The 21,963-nt window shown below is 39.8% G+C and overlaps 1 protein-coding gene across 1 annotated transcript in view; it reads left to right on the forward strand.

Moving 5' to 3' along the window:
* adgrg3 (adhesion G protein-coupled receptor G3) overlaps positions 1-21,963 on the forward strand; it is a 35,297-nt gene that overhangs the window by 12,788 nt on the left and 546 nt on the right. The window contains exons 7-11 of the mRNA XM_056462322.1: positions 6,361-6,452; positions 6,554-6,669; positions 6,766-7,037; positions 14,450-14,546; positions 15,002-15,285. Of these exons, the coding sequence (XP_056318297.1) occupies positions 6,361-6,452; positions 6,554-6,669; positions 6,766-7,037; positions 14,450-14,546; positions 15,002-15,285 (861 nt within the window). The remainder of the gene's footprint in view (positions 1-6,360; positions 6,453-6,553; positions 6,670-6,765; positions 7,038-14,449; positions 14,547-15,001; positions 15,286-21,963) is intronic.

The raw sequence follows: 21,963 nt of genomic DNA on the forward strand, positions 1-21,963 counted from the left end.
GGGCACACTGGCCTGTAGGAAGAAGGGGTCCTTTCCAGGGGGTGCGGGTGCGGTGACACAGCGCAGTGACAGTCACTCGGTGTGTGCCCGCGTGCCATGCGCGTCTGGGGACCCGATCGTGAAGCCAATGCTGTAGTGGTCTCATATGGAGCAATCCGAGCGGCGTGGCCGCGGCTACGGATGCCATATGCCCCAGGAGCCTCTGAAATAATTTCAGGGGGACCACTTTTTTTCCTGTCGAACTCTCTCAGACAGTTCAGCATTACCTCGGCGCGCTCTCGTGAGAGGCGCGCCTCCATAGTGATCGAGTCCAGCTCCGACCAGAGAAAGGAGATGCTCTGCACGGAGGCGAGCTTGCTCTTTTCTCGGTTGACCTGAAACCCCAACGGGCGGAGGTGCCGGAGCACCTTGTCTCTGTGCATAATCAATTGCTCCCGAGAGTGGGCTAAAAATCAACCAGTCATCGAAATAATTGAGCGTGCGGATGCCGGCGAGCCGAAGGGGCGCGAGGGCACCCTCCGCGAGCTTGGTGAAAACTCGCGGAGACAGAGAGAGCCCGAAGGGGAGGACCTTGTATTGCCACGCTCGACCTTCAAACGCAAACCGCAGAAACTGCCGGTGGCGTGGAAGTGTGGAGATATGAAAATACGCGTCCTTCAGATCTATTGCTGCAAACCAATCCTGAGGACGAACGCATCGCGTGATGCGCATCTGCGTAAGCATTTCGGAGCGCAGCCAGTGAAGGCAGCGGTTCAAAATGTGCAGATATAGGATTGGCCATAGCCCACCGCTTTTTTTTTTTTTTTTTTTGGGGGGCACGATGAAGTGCGGGCTGTAAAACCCGCGCTCCATCTCGGCTGGAGGGCCGGCTCGATTGCATCCTTCGCCAGGAGGACAGCAATCTCCTCTCGCAAGACAGGGGCGGACGCAGGACTGACCCTGGTCGCCCGTGAACCTGGGAGGCCGTTTAGCGAACTGAATCGGATAGCCGAGTCTGGTCGTATGGATGAGCCATTGCGATGGGCTGGCCCGCGCTAACCAGGCAGGCAGAGCCCCCGCAAATGGTCCCACCCGCACGATCGCTGACGTGCCAGCGGCGGGGCAGCGTGGAGTGAGTGGGCTCATCCGGGGAGCGCTGGGGTCCCACAGGAGAGCAGGAGAGGAGATGTTCTCGTCTCGCACTCAAACTCCAGGAGAGGGGCTGGGAGTGGAGAGAAAGGAGACCGTTCTCTCGTGCTCCATGAGCCATTGGCGAAATGCACCGATCCTGCGAGCTGGAAGGCATAGCGTCCCAGACTGGCAGTGTTCGGGCTGTCACATCCGGAGGAGGGGAAAAGTGCTCTTTCACTGAGGATTCTGATGGCGTTTTTTTTTTTTTTTTTTTTACGCCTTTAAATAACGTGCCCCGCCCTCCAGCGGGGAAAGAGCAAATTCCCTCCTCCCCAGATGGCCCGCCTCAGGGACGCTTCGCGGTCCGTTTTACCGAACTTAGCGGCGCCCTGGGCGGGGGACGCTGGTTGCCTGTGCGATGCTCGGCGCAGCCGCGTGGCCGGGGGCGCAGGCGGGGCGGCGAAGCAAAGCTGCGGGCGGGCGTCCTCGGCGAAAAAGCAGCGGATGTGGATGGCTCGGCGGGGGGGAGCGGTCATACAATCCCGCCGATAGAGACCTCGCCCATCGCCTCCGACTGCTCTTTCACCGGCGTGAATTCCTGGGCGAATTCACTGCCAGTGTCGCCGAACAGACCAGCCTGGGAAATGGGTGAGTTAAGAAAGCTAACTCTGTCAATGTCACGCACATCACCAGGTTTAGCCTGAGGTGGCATTCCTCGATCACGGATGTGATCATCGTCCTTCCCAGGGCACACACAGCCGACTTTTTTTTTTTTTTTTTTTTTTGTAAGAGCATAGTCGGTTGCGGTGCGGAGCGCATGCTCAGTCCTGGGTCAGAACCATCCTCGCGCAGCCGGGCCAGCGCCTGCGCTTGGTAGCGCTGGTAGGTGGCCATAGCGTGCACGGTGAGGGGGAAGGCGCACGCAGCACACTGCGTGAGCCTACTGTGCCCATCCAGGAAGAAGGGGATGGGGAGGCTTAGAAGGTCTCGCCTTCATCCTCCACATCACACCCCTCTAATCGGTCCGGCCGCGGAGCTGGGGGATAAACCATCTCCAGAGCCACGGCCGAAGCAGCCTGGGGAAGCACAGCCGCAAAGTCTGCTTCTGGATTCGACGCCGCGCTCAAAGTCCCGAAGGGAGCGAGCGGGTTCGAATCCTCGTCAGACCTTGACAGCCCAACCTCCAAGGATGGTGAGGATGGAAGCGCACGCAGATCGGGCAGAAAAAAGTGCCCTCAGGACAGCGTGAGTTTACTGTGCACTTCCGGGAAGAAGGGGACGGGAGGCTTTGAAGGTCTTGCCTCCTTATATCCTCCACATACACCCATCTAGTCGGTCCGGCCGTGGGGCTGGGGGATAAACCATCACCAGACCCACGGCCGAAGCAGCCCGAGAAAGCACGGCCATCACGTCTGCTTTTTAGATGCTAACGCCGCGCTCTCCACCCCGGAGGGAGGGAGCGAGCGGGCTCGCATCCTCATCAGACAATGACAGCCCATCCTCCGATGCAGCGATGGACATCTGACCCCCGGTGTCATCAGGTGAGAGAGCGACCATCCAAGGACGGAGCGCTTCTCTTCACCTGAAGCTTGGATGGAGCGCGTGGAGGAGCGAGAGGTCCACGGCCCGGGGGCGGCGGATTTACTCTCACTGAAACCCTCAGATCTGCCCGAGTGCCAACCGCAATGCGGGGGACAACTGGGGTGGGTGGCTCTTTTGCAAGAGCGAGCCGCGATCTTAACTGCGCAACAGACATGACATCAGTGATGGCATATACTGCCCGCGAGCACCGCATTAACATGCTGGACCCCCAGACATGAAACGCTGTGCTCGTGCCCATCATCCGGGGATAGGAAACCACCGCATCCAGAAACGCACGGTCGGAGTGACGTCTTGAAAAAGACGCGCTGCACGACCGTGTTGCTCTTTTAGGAAAGCTTTTTTCCTATATACAAACCGCTCTTGGAGGACCGGACCCAAAGGACGCCAGGCAAGGGAGAAATACCCAGCTCGACCATCTGCCACTGCGTATACGCGCTCTGGACCGGGAGAAGCTGCTTCTCGATCTCTCTCTGTAGACACAGGTTGGAGATACCCTCAAAGACTCTCTCAGAAGCTTCGTGAAAGGCTCTGAAAGCGAAAGGATGTCGAGCATGGCACTGGCTGCGTCTTTATAGCATGACTGATTGTCATTGACGCCAGCTGTGCACGCTGACGCTGCCAACTCATTGGCATTTCATTGGCCCGTTTTTATACTCTTTCAGATGATTGGATTCTGACGAAATCCCCATAGTGGAAGTTTCCACATAGCATTGGAGTTCCCCATCCGAAGGGGAACTACATAATACAGCGTACGTATCAACGTGTCAAAATAAGTTTACTTTGTATTTTTGTGTTTTAAAAGTAACAAGTAAGCATGAACCTTCTTTGCACACCTTCCATGAACAGGCCTATTGGATCAATCCCTTCACTGTTAAACGTGAAGTAAACAATTTTTGATAGCAACAGCTTTTCTCTGAGCCTTGTTCACCTCTACTCTTACTCTACATGAGTAGATATCTATACATTTTTTACTTGTTTCTTTTTTGTTCATTTAGTATATTATTTTTACAAATTTTATACAGGAAGCCCTGTTCAATGCAAATAATGAGTTAGAATATAGTACTATATCTGTTGATTATGTTTCCACCCATTGATAAATCAAGTGTTTCATTTTTAAATGATTTTTCACAGCCTTTTTTCATAAATCTATTTTATTTTGTAATTAAACACTTAAATATGCTACAAATCTCCGGTTTTAGTAATTTCCGTATGTAATTTGCATATACTTTCTTCAATGCACAACATAAAAACATGATTTCTCAAAATGACAAAAAATTGAGTTATTTTTGCAAATAAACTCTTCATATACAGTTGAAGTCAGAATTATTAGGCCCCCTTTGATTGTTTTAATTTTTTAAAAAATTTTAATATTTCCCAAATGATGTTTAACAGATCAAGGAAATTTTCACAGTATGTCTGATAATATTTTTTTTCTGGAGAAAGTCTTATTTGTTTTATTTTGGCTAGAATAAAAGCAGTTTTTAATTTTTTAATACCCATTTTAAGGTCAAAATTTATAGCCCCTTTAAACTATTTTTTTTCATAGTCTACAGAACAAACCATCATTATACAATAACCTGTCTAATTACCCTAACCTGCCTAGTTAACCTAATTAACCTAGTTAAGCCTTTAAATGTCACATTACGCTGTATAGAAGTGTCTTGAAAAATATCTAGTCAAATATTATTTACTGTCATCATGGCAAAGATAAAATAAATCAGTTATTAGAAATGAGTTATTAAAACTATTATGTTTAGAAATGTGCTGAAAAAAATCTCTCCGTAAAACAGAAATTAATAAACAAGGAAAACAAAAAAATAAACAAGGTGGCTAATAATTCAGGGGCGCTAATAATTCTGACTTCAACTGTACTTTTAACACAAATAAACTACACTTTAATATCACTGATCAAACATGTAATGAACTCTGACAGGCATATACTTAAAGCATATTTTACATTTTTCTAATTTATTTAGCAAAGTTAGCTAATCATTAACACATTTGAAGTAGGCCTATACTGACAATTGGTCTGGCTGCAAGAAACACATTACTAGTGTGCATCTTAATACAAAACCATGATATATTTTAAGATGAGTGCCTTCCGAGTTATATCTGTCAAGTTATTCTCAGCTTGGACAGCTCAAACATGCAGTTTAGTTTAGATTAGTGTTAAGCCTATGTAATAGTATGTAGAATTATGTGAAAACAATATTTAATTGGCCACTAGATCAAAAGAGTGAAAACAACTACAAACCACAGCATACTTAGAATATTTAATGATACATTTAGGTATGTCAATGAACAAGTATAGGTCAAATATACTATAAGTCAAGTATTCATAATTGCAATATTAAATATAAATCCCCAGCAAACAATTTTGTTTAATAGATGTCTATTAGACATCTAAACGTAGACAGCTTGGCTTAAACAAGGCTAAACTTGAGCTGTCAGAGAAAGAGAATCTAAGAATAGCCCAAAACTAGACGTCAAATAGACAGATTAGACAGACTTTATATGTGTAGTGATCTTATTTGTTTATTTGATGACTAGTCAGATAGACTACATCTATTAGATTTTCACTGACAGCCCAAATTTAGTCTTGTTTTAGCCCAAACGACTATGTTTAGATGTCTATTAGACATCTATTTGACATCTTTTAAAAACAAAAAACGCTTGCATGGGTCTAAGGAGTAGCTAAAAAGTGAACTGAAAGTATACTTTATTTTTAGTTTGATAGACATAAATAAAACACATAATGTAATAAAACATATCTTTTTCACATAAGTACATTTAAGGGAAGTTGATAACAAGTAGACTGGAAGTACAATTTCTTATTTTTTGTTTGATAGAAGTCTAATAATTCTACACACACAAAGAATAAACTTCATTGTAAGGGATGTAACGAGAGTAAAACACTTAAAAATATTTCTGCTGCTTGTTCGAACTACTTATCAATGAGCTAAATGAACACAATTCTTGAGGGGTTTTTTTGCAACACAGGCTCATTGTGAAAACGTACCCTCATATGTATTTCTGGAGAGCATGCATTATGTAGCCAGAGGTATGTATTGCGGAATTCCGTCTTTAAAACGAATGCTACGGGGCGGTATGACACCGCTGACAGCTTCTGTTTCTTTTCGCGCTACCAGCTGACGCCTTACCTCTGAGTTACCACTGTTAACAGTTTGCCAAGTGGCTCGCTGCATACGTCGGCGGCCTTGAGACGCAGAGCGTAGTTGATCGCAACAAAGGTGTTCGAGGGTTCGAGGTGAAGAAGGTTCCAGAAAGCAAGTAAAACAAAAACAAAAAGCAGAAAATGAAATTAACATTAAATAACAGGATGAGAACGTGGTAAAAATCAGGTGGCTTTTCGGGATTGCTTTAGAAAACACTATCAGTTGGGGTTAGGGGAGATGGGTGGGCGGGGGGTTGGTCAGTCAGTCAGTCGACAGTGGCCTCTGGTGGATTTATGTAAGATGGATTTATGCCTGGGTTAGTAAATTTGTCAAATCAATAAAGTTAACTTAATCAATTTGGGTTGGGACGACATGAAGGTATTATGTCGCAACCCAGCATTTTCCACAGTGCAGTGTCAATAATTATAGGCTACCTTGTGCTTTATTGTAGACATTTTCATATCTTTTTCAGGAAACTGGAGTACAGATGGCTGTAAGACTAGTATCGACAATGGAGACTTTGTGTGCAGCTGTAACCATCTAAGCTTTTTCGCAGTCCTCATTGTAAGTTTAGCCTTTAGCCATGTTTTTGGACTTTTACATTTTTAACCTAATCTTGGCTGACTTATTTATTTGTGCCTATTTGACATGAATTTTTCTGACAGAGTCCTCAAATTCCAGAGGAGTCTCATATTATCCATCTCAACTACATTTCATATGTTGGCTCTGCCCTTTCTATAGCATTCACAGCCCTCATAATCGTCTTGTTTCTGTGCCAGAGGTAAGCTGCTAAAAGATTTCTTACGAAACCGTCCAGTTTCAGAACGCTCAATGGTCTAGATTTAAAAGATAACTTCTGCTACCGTCCTCCCCACAGGAAGAAACAATGCGAGCATTCACTCGTCATCCATGTGCAGCTCTCCGGTTGCTTATTCTTGCTGCACATCTTGTTCTTGTGCAGTGTGTGGTTTTCAGGCCATAGTGACACTGATTCAGTGTGTCAGACTATAGGCCTTCTTCTGCACTGGTGCCTTTTAGCCACCTTCACCTGGACGGCCATTGAAGGCTTCCATCTGTACCTGTTGCTGGTGCGGGTCTTTAACATCTACATCAAGAGATACCTGCTTAAACTAAGTCTCGTAGGATGGGGTGAGTTTAGTTTCACGTAATGAATTTCACAGCAGTTGCCACACTCCACTTTTTTTTTACAACTCCCCTAGAGATAAACTGTAGTCTTACCAATTTAATCCATTCACACAATCTCCGAGTCTGGCAGGAGCACTTTTAGCTTAGCTTATCATAAATCTTTGAATCAGATTAGACCATTAGCATCAAAAAAATAATTTTCCCATTTCAAGCTTGACTTTTGTACTTACATTGTGACAAAGTCCCTTTAAGGCAAGCCGTTTTGCTTGGCGGCCATTTTGAAACGTCTCTCTGGCAGTATGCTCAGCAATTCTGTCTGAGTGGGGAAACATCAAATTCTCCAAAACTGTTTTGCCAAGCTTACAATTCCATTACATATTTGGAATCACCAATGAAATTAAACAGCAAAATAAGTTGTCTCATAAGTATGTCTCATAAGTTTCGTTTCTAAACGTTTGAATCAAACAAGATCTGCATTTTTTCAGGTTGCCAAAGCTTATGCGCATGCGCACTCGAAAGAAACTAGATCACAACACCAACCTTATTTATTGCCGTGTTACACATTATCGTCCTCTGGATAATGCAGAAGAAGCTACAAGTAGGCGTGGCTAACTGTCGCCATTTTGTTCGCACGTCATTGCACCGACTGCGGGATACCAAACAAGGGCAAAGTGGCAGAGCGTGAGCAGAGCTACAGATGCCTGCTAGCATTTTGCTTAGACAGACTTTTCTTCGGGAGAAATGCTTAATACTTCATTACCTGTGACCACATGTGCTTGGTTGTAGACTATATCAATTTTCAATATCAATTCAAGTATTTAGACTTTTGAAAACAGTGTTGTAACACATTGAGCCATGAAACATTGTTCTTATGACGTTTTTCTACAGGAGAAAAAATTACTTCCAAACACCTAAAATGTAGTCTGTTAGTAAATCCAAGGCTATTTATGAAATCCCGGCATAACACTGTATGACAGTGTTTCAGATGACTGTTCTAGAGCCTACAGCTAATCAATCTGTCAGTTTCTGAAGTGCATAAATTAAATATAAATGATCTAAGTAAAACAAATACATTTATAGAGATGGTATATAAGTATATAATTTCACTCACCTGGGAAATGGAGGCAACTTGAATGGTTTGTGAGCACAATTAAGTGCACACAGCACGCTATAGTATCTGATAATTGCAGGAACTAATTCCAAAAGGCAACTGACTGTGTAAAGAAACATTAAACAAAACAAAAATACGATGTATATGCCGAGCTCAGCGGCTAATCAGCCGGAATCAGTAACGAAACAGCGAGCAGCGAGACCTAGCTGTCACTCAAGTGGCCACGTCCTTAATTATGCAGCCTTAATATAAATTAATATAAACAAAATGGATGAGTTATAAAAAAATTCACCCCCTCACAGTTGTCATGAAGGGTAATATTAGCTATATGCACTGAAAGCAGCTTTTGTATCAGGCTGTAAACATGTTTTTATCAGCTGTAAAAAATGCCAATTTACCATTGCAGTCAGAAATCATTTAGATTTCCTGGAGCCAGCCCCCAAAGGCGAGTTGATGAATTGCAGTTTTAGTTACTTCCGCATTGGCTTCCGGTCTGATCTGAGCTTCTCTCCCAGAGAAACGTCAGTCTATAGCAATCGCTAAATGGCTCCTGTACTAGTAGGCGGGCCTTCACTTGCCATATTAATTGTTACACTTTTCCCCATTCAAAACTACACAAGTGACATGTTTTGTGTATTCTATAGTCTTTGATTGTGTATACTAGGACTGACGGAAAATGAAAAGTTGCTATTTTATAGGCTGATTGGTCTAAGAACTATATTCCTATTACTTGTAATAATCAAGGAACTTTGCTGCTGTAGCATGGCTGCACCAGGAGCAATAATACTACCTAGCTGGGAACTACTTTCAGGTGCTGTGTAATATCCTTGCACCTGCTGCAGCCATGGTACGGCAGTAAAGTTTCTTGATTATTACGCCAGAATGAGAGTATAGTTCCTTGCCACCAGGGGGGGAGGGGGGGGGGAGATAGGGGGGACATGTCCCCCTCGCTTTTTTAGATATATCGTTAGCACAGGCCCGGATTGGCTAATCGGGATGACCGGGATAAATCCCGGTGGGCCGATCCGTTTTTTGGCCGCGAGGGCCGGTGTCCCTAGCTGCTCGCACTCTCAGCAGTCGCACTTTTTTCATTTATTTATTATTTGACCATAGCCTCACTCTTTACTCATTATTTTGACGCAGATTCGCTCTTATTATTTATTTTCTCGCAGCCCCGTGAGCAGAATGCAGCCTGCAGGTTAATGATGATGTACCATAAATCGACCCCAAAGCGGCACCTTAGTGAAAATAAGAATTTGAATAATTAATATTAATGAATATTACACCTGCTCAATGAAAATCAGATGATTCACTGCATTGATAAATCTAACGTAAATCAGTCTGACATAACTTTATTTGAGCATAAGCTTTTATTCTGTTCGTAACAGCACAACATGTGGTCCAGTGGTCAGCATGTTGCATTACGACACCGCCGACCCGTGTTCGAACCTCACCGGAGTAATTATTATTTCTTCAGTTTTTATGTTAAGACATATAATACTGTTAGGGTTGTTGAACATTTAAAGTTCTAAAGCAGCTGTTTTCTTGAAAAAGACGTGATAGTGTCATTAGAAACTGAATTGGAATTGACGTTATTGTAATATAGTCAGTCGTAATATAGTGTAATATAGTCATATTCACTTATGTAAGTTTTCAAGAAAACTTACATAAGTGAATATGAAATTTTGATGTAAAAAAACAAACAGGATTCTGACATTTAACTAATACGATTTGTTAAAACAAATAACCTAATTGGTGGCATTTGCAAAGTCAGCCTGCAATGTCAGGTTTGCAGTGTTATAAATTTGTGCATGAGTGAATTTGCAGCGGATGTCTTATGGTTAAATGAGGTTAGGTTATATGCTGCTTTGCTGAACAATATTTAGTTTAACCTCTGCCTATTACAAGACAGAAAAATAAAACACTTTAATGATAATATCAGTATTGTTTTGCCTTTTAAAATGATAATAGAATATAAGCCCATGCTAATGTTAACTGATTTACACGGTTATAGCTTATTTAATTATTTAAACAAATCCTGACAATAAGTCTTGGCCTTTTTGTTTTAGAAGCAAGTCTTGAATAACTCACCTCAAATGTTTTGTTGTTCTTGTTGATACCTGAACAAAAATACACTAAATAGGCCTAGAAAGATTATACCAAACCAAATCTGTTTACAAAAAAGATTTTTCTAACAAAAAAACGTTTTTTTAAAAAGTATGTCTGACTCGCTCCTTTTCTTCCAGCATACTCCCGTACCTTATAACACGTCCTTATGGCGATTAAAAAATAAAACTCAAGCAGGCCTAATATTTACATAACATAAAAAGTAGCCTTGACTACCTTTACGAGTACCTTTGAAAGGGAGGGAAGGCTACAATGCGAGTGGAAGAGGATCTCACTTTTCACTTATGTTTGCAAGTCTATATATATATTATTTTTAGGCATTTAATATAAACATTTTAAGAAGAATTAATGATTTAGGGAGATACATTGTCCCAATAAAATAATATAAAAATAATTTAGCAAGCTGAGGTAGTGTGAAATCCTGAAGACCCTGGATATATAGCCCGCTCCCACCACTGATAATGATAGTGGCATTCTTTAAAGATCAGTCACCTTTCCCCGCGTCCAAAGTTATATCCAAAGTTGTTCTTTTACTCTTAAAAACAATTAAATAAACTCTTCACGTTATTTCCCAAAAATTATATTCTTTCATTTGATCTCATTTTAAAAATACACTGTATATGTTATGATAAAATGTCAAATAAAATTGAAATCTAGGCTTTTCTGCACACAATTACTCAACATTGCTGCACATTTCTACAACTATCACCAACATTCCACAACTACAGTATCACCATCACTCAGATTTGGTCCGCCCCACCTCTCAGACCAGAATTGCACCCTTGCTTGCCACGCCAATAGTGCCAAGATGTAAAAAAAAAGTGCCATAAAAATCGACACGTGTTCAGTCTTCTTTCTTTTTTGCACCCTTTTGTTTGGCGCACATGCTAAAACAGTTACCCTTTGCTCATTTCGCAATCGACAGGATATTTATCACTGCAAATATCTTTCCTTCCTGGCTGTATGTTTAGCACAGCAGTTCATCTGACATTCAAAATGCACTAAAAACATATTCAAATCAAGTCATTCATCCAAAACGCCAGCAAAATCTTTCACCAAACGCTTCACCAAACACTTATAAAACTACTTTAAAAAGGCTAACAAGGTGGCATTACACTAATGTTTAAATTATAACAATCACTGATTTACTTGTAAGAAGTTCACCCAAAAACAAAAACTCTGTTAATAATTACTCACTCTCATGTCGTTCCAATCTCCTGAGACCTTCATTCATCTTCTGAACACAAATGAAGATATTTTAGATGAAATGCAAGAGCTCTCTGACACTTTATACACAGCAACCGTCCCGAGACATTTGAAGTCCTGAAAACAAACCAATAGCATTGTCACAACCTTGTGACTTCTGTGGTTCAACTATAATACTCCAAAACACTTTTGTGCACAAAAAAAACGATAAAAACAACTTTGTTCGTCAATGATTGCAGGGTGCTTGTTTACTACAGGAAATACGATGCTTGTGTGTTGAATTGAGCCTTATGGAAAATATGTTGCGCATATAGTAAACACGCACACACACTGACCTGATGTGGGAGAGAATAAAATAGCATTGCTTTTACACTTTGCACAAAAAAAGTGTTCTCGGAGCTTCATATAATAATAGTTGAGCCACAAGTAAAGTTACATGGAATGTTTTTCATCTATATAATTATCTTGGATGGTTTTTTTATCTTTTTAATCTGATAGGATAATGGATATTAATGACCTTATTCTACACATGAGTGAGCGCAGCCATTTGAATCTTTTTGGCTTGAGACTTCCGGTCTCATTCACTTCCATAAATTTTTAGGTGTTAAAAAACGCTCGTTATTAGTGGTGGGCAAAGCGAGGCTTCATGAAGCAATGAAACGGTTAATAAATAAACGCAAATAAACGCAAATAAATGCAAATGTGTCGAAGCTTCGAAACGTTTCGAAACCCCACTCTACGGTGACACCTAGTGGTCATTTTTTATATATATTGCACTGGAACAGCTTCAGCAAAGCACAATTGAGCAGATTGAGGTATTAAACCCCACTTTGTAACAATGCACCCACAAGTGATATAGTGGAGTGGTTAGGGTTCCTGACTACCATGCGGGCATTGTTGGTTCGAATCCAGGCTGATATAGCTGTTTTGAATGCTTTAATATCAGTTTGAGATTCTTTGTTCGTGCATCGTTCTGTTTCAACATTGGTCTGACATCCGAATAAACACTTTGTGAATAAATATGACTTGTTTTGGTCATAAAACAGGGCTGTTGGTAGATTATATACAGTTGTGGACAGAAGTTAACAAGAATTATTTATATTATTCATTAAATTTCCCATTTATTGTATTTTATGAACGTCTACCCCAACCCTAAACCCAACCATCACAGTACTGTAAAAATATTAATTATTGTTTTACATTTACAAAAATTATGCTCTAAATTGATTGCGTATCTGTAGCTGTATCCTATGTAGAGTACACCATAACAGTAACATGATTAAAATACATAAAATCATGATTTTGGAGCATATGTACAAGTCGGGAATCGACCCCAAATGTCATTTGAAGCCTGTAACAACACGCACATGGAGGGTCCACTAGGCCATACGAGATAGAAATTTATAACTGACCCTGTCAGTCAAATGCAGATTCTCCAATTCTCGAAACGGTTCTGAACTGATCAATGCTTTGAATCGCTTTAGTCACGTGACCAGCTGTTTCGAAACACTTTAGTCACGTGACCTGAGTGTTTCGGATCATGCTTCGGTACAGTGTTTCGAAACACTTGCGCTTCGGGATCTCGACACTGTGTCGAAACGTCAGTTTCACTTCAGCCATCCCTACTCGTTATGCTTCTTGATGTTGCAAACTGATATTTTCTTATTATATTATCCTTCTTTTTATGTGGAAGTCATAAACACACTTGTTTGTAGAGCAAGTAGTTTGACCGTTTTTATAATTCCTAGTCATTTCTCCCATAGGCAACTGAATTCGAAGTTCTGAAACAATCACAAAAACGAGCACACTTCCGCATTGCAAAATAAGATCAATAGACAGGAAAGTGTGGGAAGCAGAAAGAGTTCAAGGGTTAAAATGAATTTGCACTAACCACTAGAGGTGTAAACATACACTGGTCTCACGGTTCAGTTACGATTATCATGCCATCGATTTGGTTCAATTCGATATCTCGGTACATCACGGTGCATTGACGATGCTTTCCATAGACAGTTTTATATTTTCTTCACAGCACAGCAATTCTTGTATTAAAATTTATAAATATATTTATATATTATTTATAATACAATTTGTCTTTTAATAAAAGCAGTCAGATATAGAAACTGTACATTTAAAGACACAGTACATGCACAGAACAACACAAGCATTTATAGCAAATAAACAAATATAAATATCCCGCTCACTTTCTGAGTCTTGTCTAGCGAGTCCTTTCTTTCTTTTTTGGTCACGTTCTCAACAAAAAGGGCTGCGATTGGCTCTAATGCTCTGGCGCTGTTCACCACTGAGTGATACTGATAAACGGCAGCGCCGTCCATCACAGCTGATCCATGATAGACGCTGAGGAGAAAACTTGCTCTGCAGACACGTGCTCGTCTGGAACCACAAGTATCGCTGTAACAACCGAGAGGTGAGGAAACTTTACCTCACGACAGTAGGTCAAAGGTCCACAGCGAGAGAGAGAGAAATAAAGTGTACTTTCAGTTTCTCCACAACAGTGCTACAAGGCTTCTGCTGTAAGTGTCAGTTATAGACAGTGAACGCACTGAGTGTTTTAAATACTCACACTCGCCTCCCTCGCCATAGTAAACTACCGCGACATAGCGCATATGAGATAAATGATCTCAGTACACAATAACTGGTTATGATTATTAGTGAACCGATACCGAATTGTCAGCGTTGTGATGCACTGAATTAACAATTAATTTTGACACCCCTACTCACCACAAATATATTGGCACCAACTTTTTCTGGGATTTCAAACGTCTTTTGACCTTTGTTGTCTACAGAGGATGAGAGAGCTCTCGGATTTCATCTAAAATTTCTTAATTTGTGTTCTGAAGATGTACAAAGGTCTTAGGGGATCTGAACGAGTAATGGCTTAACTAATACTTCAATGGCAAGCCTTGAAATGTGTATCATAAAATATATCTGTTGTATTAATTATTTATCAAAGGTATACCCACCATTACAGTGATGATATGCGGCGTGACTAAAGTGTATGGAAAATATACCTTCTACAAGGATCAAGAAAATTCAACAGCCACATCGCTGTAAGTTTAAACTCTTCAAACTACTGTGCACCGCATATACAGCTGAAGTCATAATTATTTGCCCTCCTGTGAATTTTGTTTTCTTTTCAAATATTTCCCAAATGATGCTTAACAGAGCAAGGAATTTTTTACAGTATTTCCTAAAATATGTTTTCTTCTGGAGAAAGTTTTACTTGTTTTATTTTGGCTAGAATAAAAGCAGCTTTTCATTTTTTAAAAACCCTTTTAAGGTTAATATTATTAGCCCCCTTTTTTCGATTCTCTACAGAACAAACTAATATGTTTACAAATGTGTTCTTAATCTTCTTTCCGTTAAACTGAAAATATACAGGGGGGCTAATAATTTAGGAGGGCTAACAATTCTGACATCAACTGTATAGAGTTTATCAGAGCTCAACTGTTACATCATTTATCAGACCTGTAACAGATCCTTCCACTGGCTTTTTACTATCTAGATGCTGGGTGACCACAAAGACAGTAATCTACATTACAGTAAATGGCTATCTGGGGCTGGTGCTGCTCTTCAACATGGCTATGCTGGCAGTGGTTGTGGTAAAGATGCGTCAGTTAAGACTGCAGAATGTACAAATAGACCATCAGAAGAGGGCATGGAAAGACTGCGTGTCTCTGCTGGGGCTCTGCTTTGTTCTGGGAGTGCCGTGGGGTCTGGCCTTCTCAACGCATGGACCTCTGAGTCTCCCAGCGCTGTATGTTTTTACCATCCTCAACAGTTTTCAAGGTAAGAATTTGGCATGGCATTCATTGAAACAAAAGCATGTCAAATGGGGTACCTTTTCAAAATTTGGAGCTGAATGGTCCATACTGCCACCTTAAAGGTATATAACAGTTGCTGAAAATTTTTTAGGTATTAGTACATCCAAGGTACTATTATGGACCCTTGAGGTACAAATGTTAAGTACTGCTGTTTATCGATTAATCATTACTTATCCCATTTAAAAAAGTTCGTATTCATAAAACATTTGTTCATGCATTGTTTATGTAAATATAAATGCACACACACACACACACACACGTTCAAATATTTAAAATAAAATAAATGAATATATATATATATATATATATATATATATATATATATATATATATATATATATATATATATATATCAGAATCAGAATCAGAATCAGAATCGGTTTTATTGCCAAGTGTGCTTCACACACACAAGGAATTTGTTTTGGCTACAGAAGCTTCCAGTGTACATAAAGTGACATGTGACAACACAAAATAAATCTGAAAAAATAAAATAATAATAATAAAAAATGATGAACATTAAACAGATGCGGTTAGTCAAGAAACCTGGATGTTGAGTTGTATGTACAGATTGTTATAAATATACAGGTTATAAGGTGCTGTGTACAAGTGCGAATGTAGAAAGTATTGCATTGTACATTGATATAAGGTGCTGTGTACAAGTGCGTATGAGAAAGTATTGCACATATTTATTGCACAGTAGGGGAATATTTAACTGTTCATAAGGTAGACAGCCTGAGGAAAGAAACTTTTCCTGTGTCTGGCTGTTTTTGTGCTCGGTGCTCTGAAGCGCCGACCAGACGGTAACAGTTCGAACAGGTAGTGTGCTGGGTGTGAGGCGTCCAGAGTGATTTTGCGAGCCCTTTTACTCACTCTGGAAGAGTACAGTTCTTGAAGTGTAGGAAGGGTAGTGCCAGTGATTCGTTCAGCAGTCCGGACTATTCGCTGTAGTCTACGGAGGTCAGTTTTGGCAGCTGAGCCGAACCAGACGGTGATTGAAGTGCAGAGGATGGATTGGATGACAGCTGAGTAGAACTGTACGAGCAGCTCCTGTGGCAGGTTGAACTTCCTCAGCTGACGAAGGAAGTACAGTCTCTGCTGGGCTTTCTTCACAATAGAGTCTATGTGAGTGTCCCACTTCAGATCCTGAGAGATGGTGGTGCCCAGGAACCTGAATGACTCTACTGCAGCCACAGTGCTGTTCATGATGGTGAGTGGGGGGAGTGCAGGGGGGTTTCTCCTGAAGTCCACTATCATCTCCACTGTTTTTAGCATGTTCAGCTCCAGGTTGTTGTATCTGCACCATAACGCCAGCCGCTCCACCTCCTGTCTGTATGCAGATTCGTCACCGTTCTGGATGAGGCCGATAACAGTAGTGTCGTCTGCAAACTTAATGAGTTTGATGAAGGGGTCTTTTGCAGTGCAGTCGTTGGTGTACAGGGAGAAGAGCAGTGGAGAAAGAACACATCCCTGGGGGGCACCAGTGCTGATGGTGCGGCTGTCGGATGTGATTATATATATATATATATATATATATATATATATATATATATATATATATATATATATATATATATATATATATATATATATTCTATATATATATTCTATATATATATATATATTCTACCTCAGTGGTTCCCAACGTTTATTTGCCTGAGAGCCCCCTTTCCCCTGAAAAATATTGTAAGGCCCCCCTCCACATTTAATGATATTATCACTCATACAAGTTTGCAGTAGGTCTGTCAAAAAAAGACAGTTTGTTATTATATCTAGTTATGTTTATCCACAAATAATAGCCTAATGTAAAATATAAAAGAAAAACATCAGTGGGCCTTTTGTATTGGGTACACGTCATCTGCAAATGTCTTACTAATTTGGAGGGTCTCATGGATTTGTTAGCAAGAACCTTGGCGCAGATAATGCACTGTGGCTGGATCAGGAACTCTTTGCTTTGAGAAAATGAAATAAAACTATAGTTCGGGTAACTATCTTGGTGTTTCCAGTATAGCTAGCACTGTGGCCCAAAATGTTTGAAGCTTTCTCACCAGGGTCTTGTATGCTTGAGTCTTTACTACTAGCTGCGAATCAGTGAGACTCTGTCTTTTTTTTGTGGAGCACAATTTACAAATTTGTCCATTTTTTGGTCAGCCAGGGGATAAAATGAGCAAAGGCAACATGATCGTTCATTTCGTTAATTTCATTTATCGTTAATTTTTTTAAAAGATAACGTGACCCCCCACATAGCTTGCTGAGGCCCCCTTGTGGGCCGGGACCCCCCTGTTGGGAACCGCTGCCCTGCCTGACAAAAGTCTTGTTGTCAGTCCCAGTTGTAAGAGCAACAAATAATAACTTGACTTCTAGTCGATCATTTGGGAAAGTGGCAGAAGGTAGATTTTTTTAGATGAATCATCTGTTGAACTGCATCCCATTCATCACAAATACTGCAGAAGACCTATTGGAACCCGCATGGACCCAAGATTCTCATAGAAATCAGCCAAGTTTGGTGAAGCAAAAATCATGGTTTAGGGTTATATTGAGTATGGGGGTGTGCGAGAGATCTGCAGAGTGGATGGCAACATCAACAGCCTGAGGTATCAAGACATTTGTGCTGCCCATTACATTTCAAACCACAGGAGAGGGCAAATTCTTCAGCAGCATAGTGCTCCTTCTCATACTTTAGCCTCTACATCAAAGTTCCTGAAAGCAAAGAAGGTCAAGGTGCTCCTGGATTGGCCAGCCCAGTCACCAGACATGAACATTATTGAGCATATCTGGGGTAAGATGAAGGAGGAGGCATTGAAAATGAATCCAGTGAATCTTGATGAACTTTGGGAGTCCTGGAAGAACGCTTTCTTTAACATTCCAGATGACTTATAATACGTTAATATAATACGTTATTTGAGTCATTGCAGAGATGTATGGATGCAGTCGTCCAAGCTCATAGGAATCATACACAATATTAATTCTTTTTCCACTGCACCATGACTTTATATTCTATACTGGACATTATTTCTGTTAAGTGACAAGACTTTTGTATAAGTAAAGTCAGACCTTACTGTCCTAATTAAATAATTAAAAATCAAGGCATGATAATATTTTATTCTGGTAAAATGAGCGTAATCTAGAGGCTTTTGCCTTTCTTAAAAGCCACTTCTGATACCAAATCATCAACTAGAAATCAAGCTATTATCTGTTGTTCCTAAAACTTGTATAGGCAACAAGACTTTTGTCAGGTAGTGTACTCAATATTTGAAGTGGATCAAAACCTTTCATCAAAGTTGAGCTAAAACGATTTATACTACTGATATACTAGGACAATTTTAAAAACTTTTTGACCCACTTCAATGGTTGACTACTAACTTAACCCAGCATTTTTAAAAACAGATGCCTGGCTTAATCGTAGCAAATGTTGTGTGTTTAAAATGAAAATCCACTAAACATAACCGTAACTTTATACAAATTACACTGATACTAGTGAGTTTTAGAGAGAAGTTTACAATTAATGAATGAAGAAATTAAGTGTCTTACCTCTTCACCCAAAAAAGAAGCTTGAGCATCACTGATTAAGTGTTTCTATGCTGACGTTTATAACATCAGAGTATTCTTCTGCTGTTCAAATACGAATTCTGCTGGAGTTTTTTCTGGAAAGCACAACAATAAGTGTGTTACCACATCAAATATTGTAAAGGCATCACCAAAAATAAGCTACACAATGCTAACAGCGAATCCACAGAGACAGCAGCCAATAAGGAATATGTTTCATGTCATTTCAAATAGACAGAATCAAATATTTATAAGTAGATGCCACATTTGACCACTCCAGACACTGTGTCACCAGTCATGGTAATAATCAACAAGTTTACAGAGCTGTTGCAGTATATTTAAATTCCAAAATAAATGGGATATACTTTCACAGGTATGTAAAAGTATATCTCAAAGTATATGCCAAAGTATAGGTAAATGTATTAACTCTGTGTTTCAGTGTTTCAACCGCCAGTGCCTTTGCCATGTTTTATTCTGTTTGTTTAGTAAAAACATGTGCTGCCATTTATTGCACTACACTGACATTTATTGACGTATACTGCCAGGTCAAAAGGAGTGAATTTAAATAAGCAAATTTTACAGTTAATGATTAGATCTTTATTGCAGTGATTAATCCTAGATTATGACCATAATGGAGTCTTTCACGCAGCCTCGGTTATAGGTTAAAAAAGATTTGTTGCTAAACATGTAACCAGTAAGAAACATATTATCACTGCAATAACGACTCCTAGTATCTGCTTACTTAATTTTACAAAGAAACTTTCTTTGTTTTTGGACAAGTACATGTGTAAAATGTATGTCTGTATTAAGTCACTGACACAAACTGGACTGTCTTTGATCGTTCCAATAATTGAGGTAAAGTTGGTTTTATATTCGCACATTCGTTCAGTGATATATTGTTTACCATGATGCTTTGAATATTCGGTCTGAAATCAGATGCAAGTATGACTTGAAAACAACATTAGCACTATTTAATTGACTGTAAACAGTTTTAGTTTGATAGCCATTGGCTGCAAATATGGTTTCACTATTTAGAATTTGCAAATAATTCTTTTCTGAAATGATATTATTATGTATAAAGTCTGAATGTGTGAATAAACCAACTTTACCTCAATGTTACAATATAGAGAACAAAAGCGCTTCAGATATGGCCGTTTAGGATGACCATTTCATTAAAGTGACTTCTTTGTTTGGTCTTATTATTTCTGAAATGGAAACCAATATTTTATATTATCATATATAACCAATATATATTATTCAAATATAAGTATGTGATGGATTTTAATTGTTGCCAGTACTTTATAACCAATTCACAATAGCAATTAACAGCCTACCATAATTGTTTGCGGATCAGTGACGGTTTTATAACACACAACTGTCACGTTAAACACATATTTCTGAAGTTGCAAACAAAACAAGTTTCATAACAAAATTATGACTTTGAACAGAAAGCATGTGCTTCGAGCTTTCGGAAAGGTTTAAAATCAAGGTCAAAACAATTCCGCAAACTATCCAGACCTTGCTATTTAGACTCCACACTAACCATATTCCCTTATTTTGGCAAGAATGATTAGTTTGTGACTACCTTGAAAGCTTTAAATGCAGTCAGCTTATGTCCTGCCAAGTTAATGTTCTCCATCACGTATGTAGCTCACGGCGACCTCCGATGGTGAAAATAATAATCGCTAAATCTCATATGGTCGGCCAATTGTAAAGCGTCTGCTGCTGTAATAAAATACGTATTTACTTCATATTTACAAGCTAAATGTTAACTTATGTCAAATCACACTGAGGTCAAAACTGACAATCCCAAGTTACAAAATTAGTGTTACAAATTCACGCGCAATTACTTCCCTATTCTTCAACAGCTCTTGCTGTAAATAACATGAAGCTTCACCAATGACGAACCACAACCAGCTCAGGCAATCTCTCGCCCTCCATTTTTCTGCGCGTTCACTAAGAGCGGGAAGGTCGCCACTGAATAAGAAAATGATTAAACAAAATATTATTGCAAATTTTTACAATTGCGTGATACAAACTCGCAATTTAGACTTTATAACTTGCAATTTCGAGTGTGTATCACGCAATTCTTAGATAAAAAGTCGCAAATTACCTATTTTATTTGTTTTATTTAATGGCTGGCGGGAACGGGCTTGGCTCACAAAATGTCACCGAAAAAATTTAAACTTCCTTAACTTCTGTTTTGTGCCCATTTGTAAATGTTCACTCATGCAATGTATATTATCTGTGGTCATCTGTAAATTTGGTTTAATCAATCAATAATAGTGGGCAATTATCTCATTGCCACGTAATATTTAAACGACTTGTGAAAAAACAATAATAATGTTACTTTTTGTATGTCACAATTTTATATTATGGTGTCATACAATTCAATTTTTAATTCAATTCACCTTTATTTGTATGGCGCTTATACAATGTAGATTGTGTCAAAGCAGCTTCACATAAAAGGTCACAGTAAATAGGAACAGTGTAATTCAGTTTGTAGTGTTTAAGTTCAGTTCAGTTGAGCTCAGTTCAGTGTGGTTTAATAATCACTACTGAGAGTCCAAACACTGAAGAGCAAATCCAACGATACAATCATACAAGAAATATCATTTTGGACCCATTCTGTGGCAGGAAGACAGGAAGTTTTTGCTCAATTTGTAGTGCTTTCATTCATTCATTCATTTCTTTTTGGCTTTTGTTTTATCACAATTATAACAATGCAATGTTATTGTAAGAAAACTGAATGCAAACTCAGTTTCATTTAAACATAAACCTTAATCTTACTTACGATAACATTTTGAATACTTTTATTATCCATTTATATTTGTTTCCTTATAAATGTTGGTTACAATAACATGGAGGTTTCCTCACATTACACATGAGTCCAATAAAATGAATTTCTGAATTAACACCTTCTTTCTCTAACACCATTTGATGAAAAAATATGTCGAGGCTAGTGTGCGTGTGCGTATGTGTGTGTGTGTGTGTGCGTGGGTGTGTGTGTGTGTGTGTGTGTGTGTGTGTATGTGTGTAAAAGATAACAGGCTCTTGTGATTATTTGGACGCTGAGCTGCTTTAATTAGTAGGCTAGTCA

The sequence above is a fragment of the Danio aesculapii genome, chromosome 7, assembly GCF_903798145.1.
Source record: "Danio aesculapii chromosome 7, fDanAes4.1, whole genome shotgun sequence".
Lineage (NCBI taxonomy): Eukaryota > Metazoa > Chordata > Actinopteri > Cypriniformes > Danionidae > Danio > Danio aesculapii.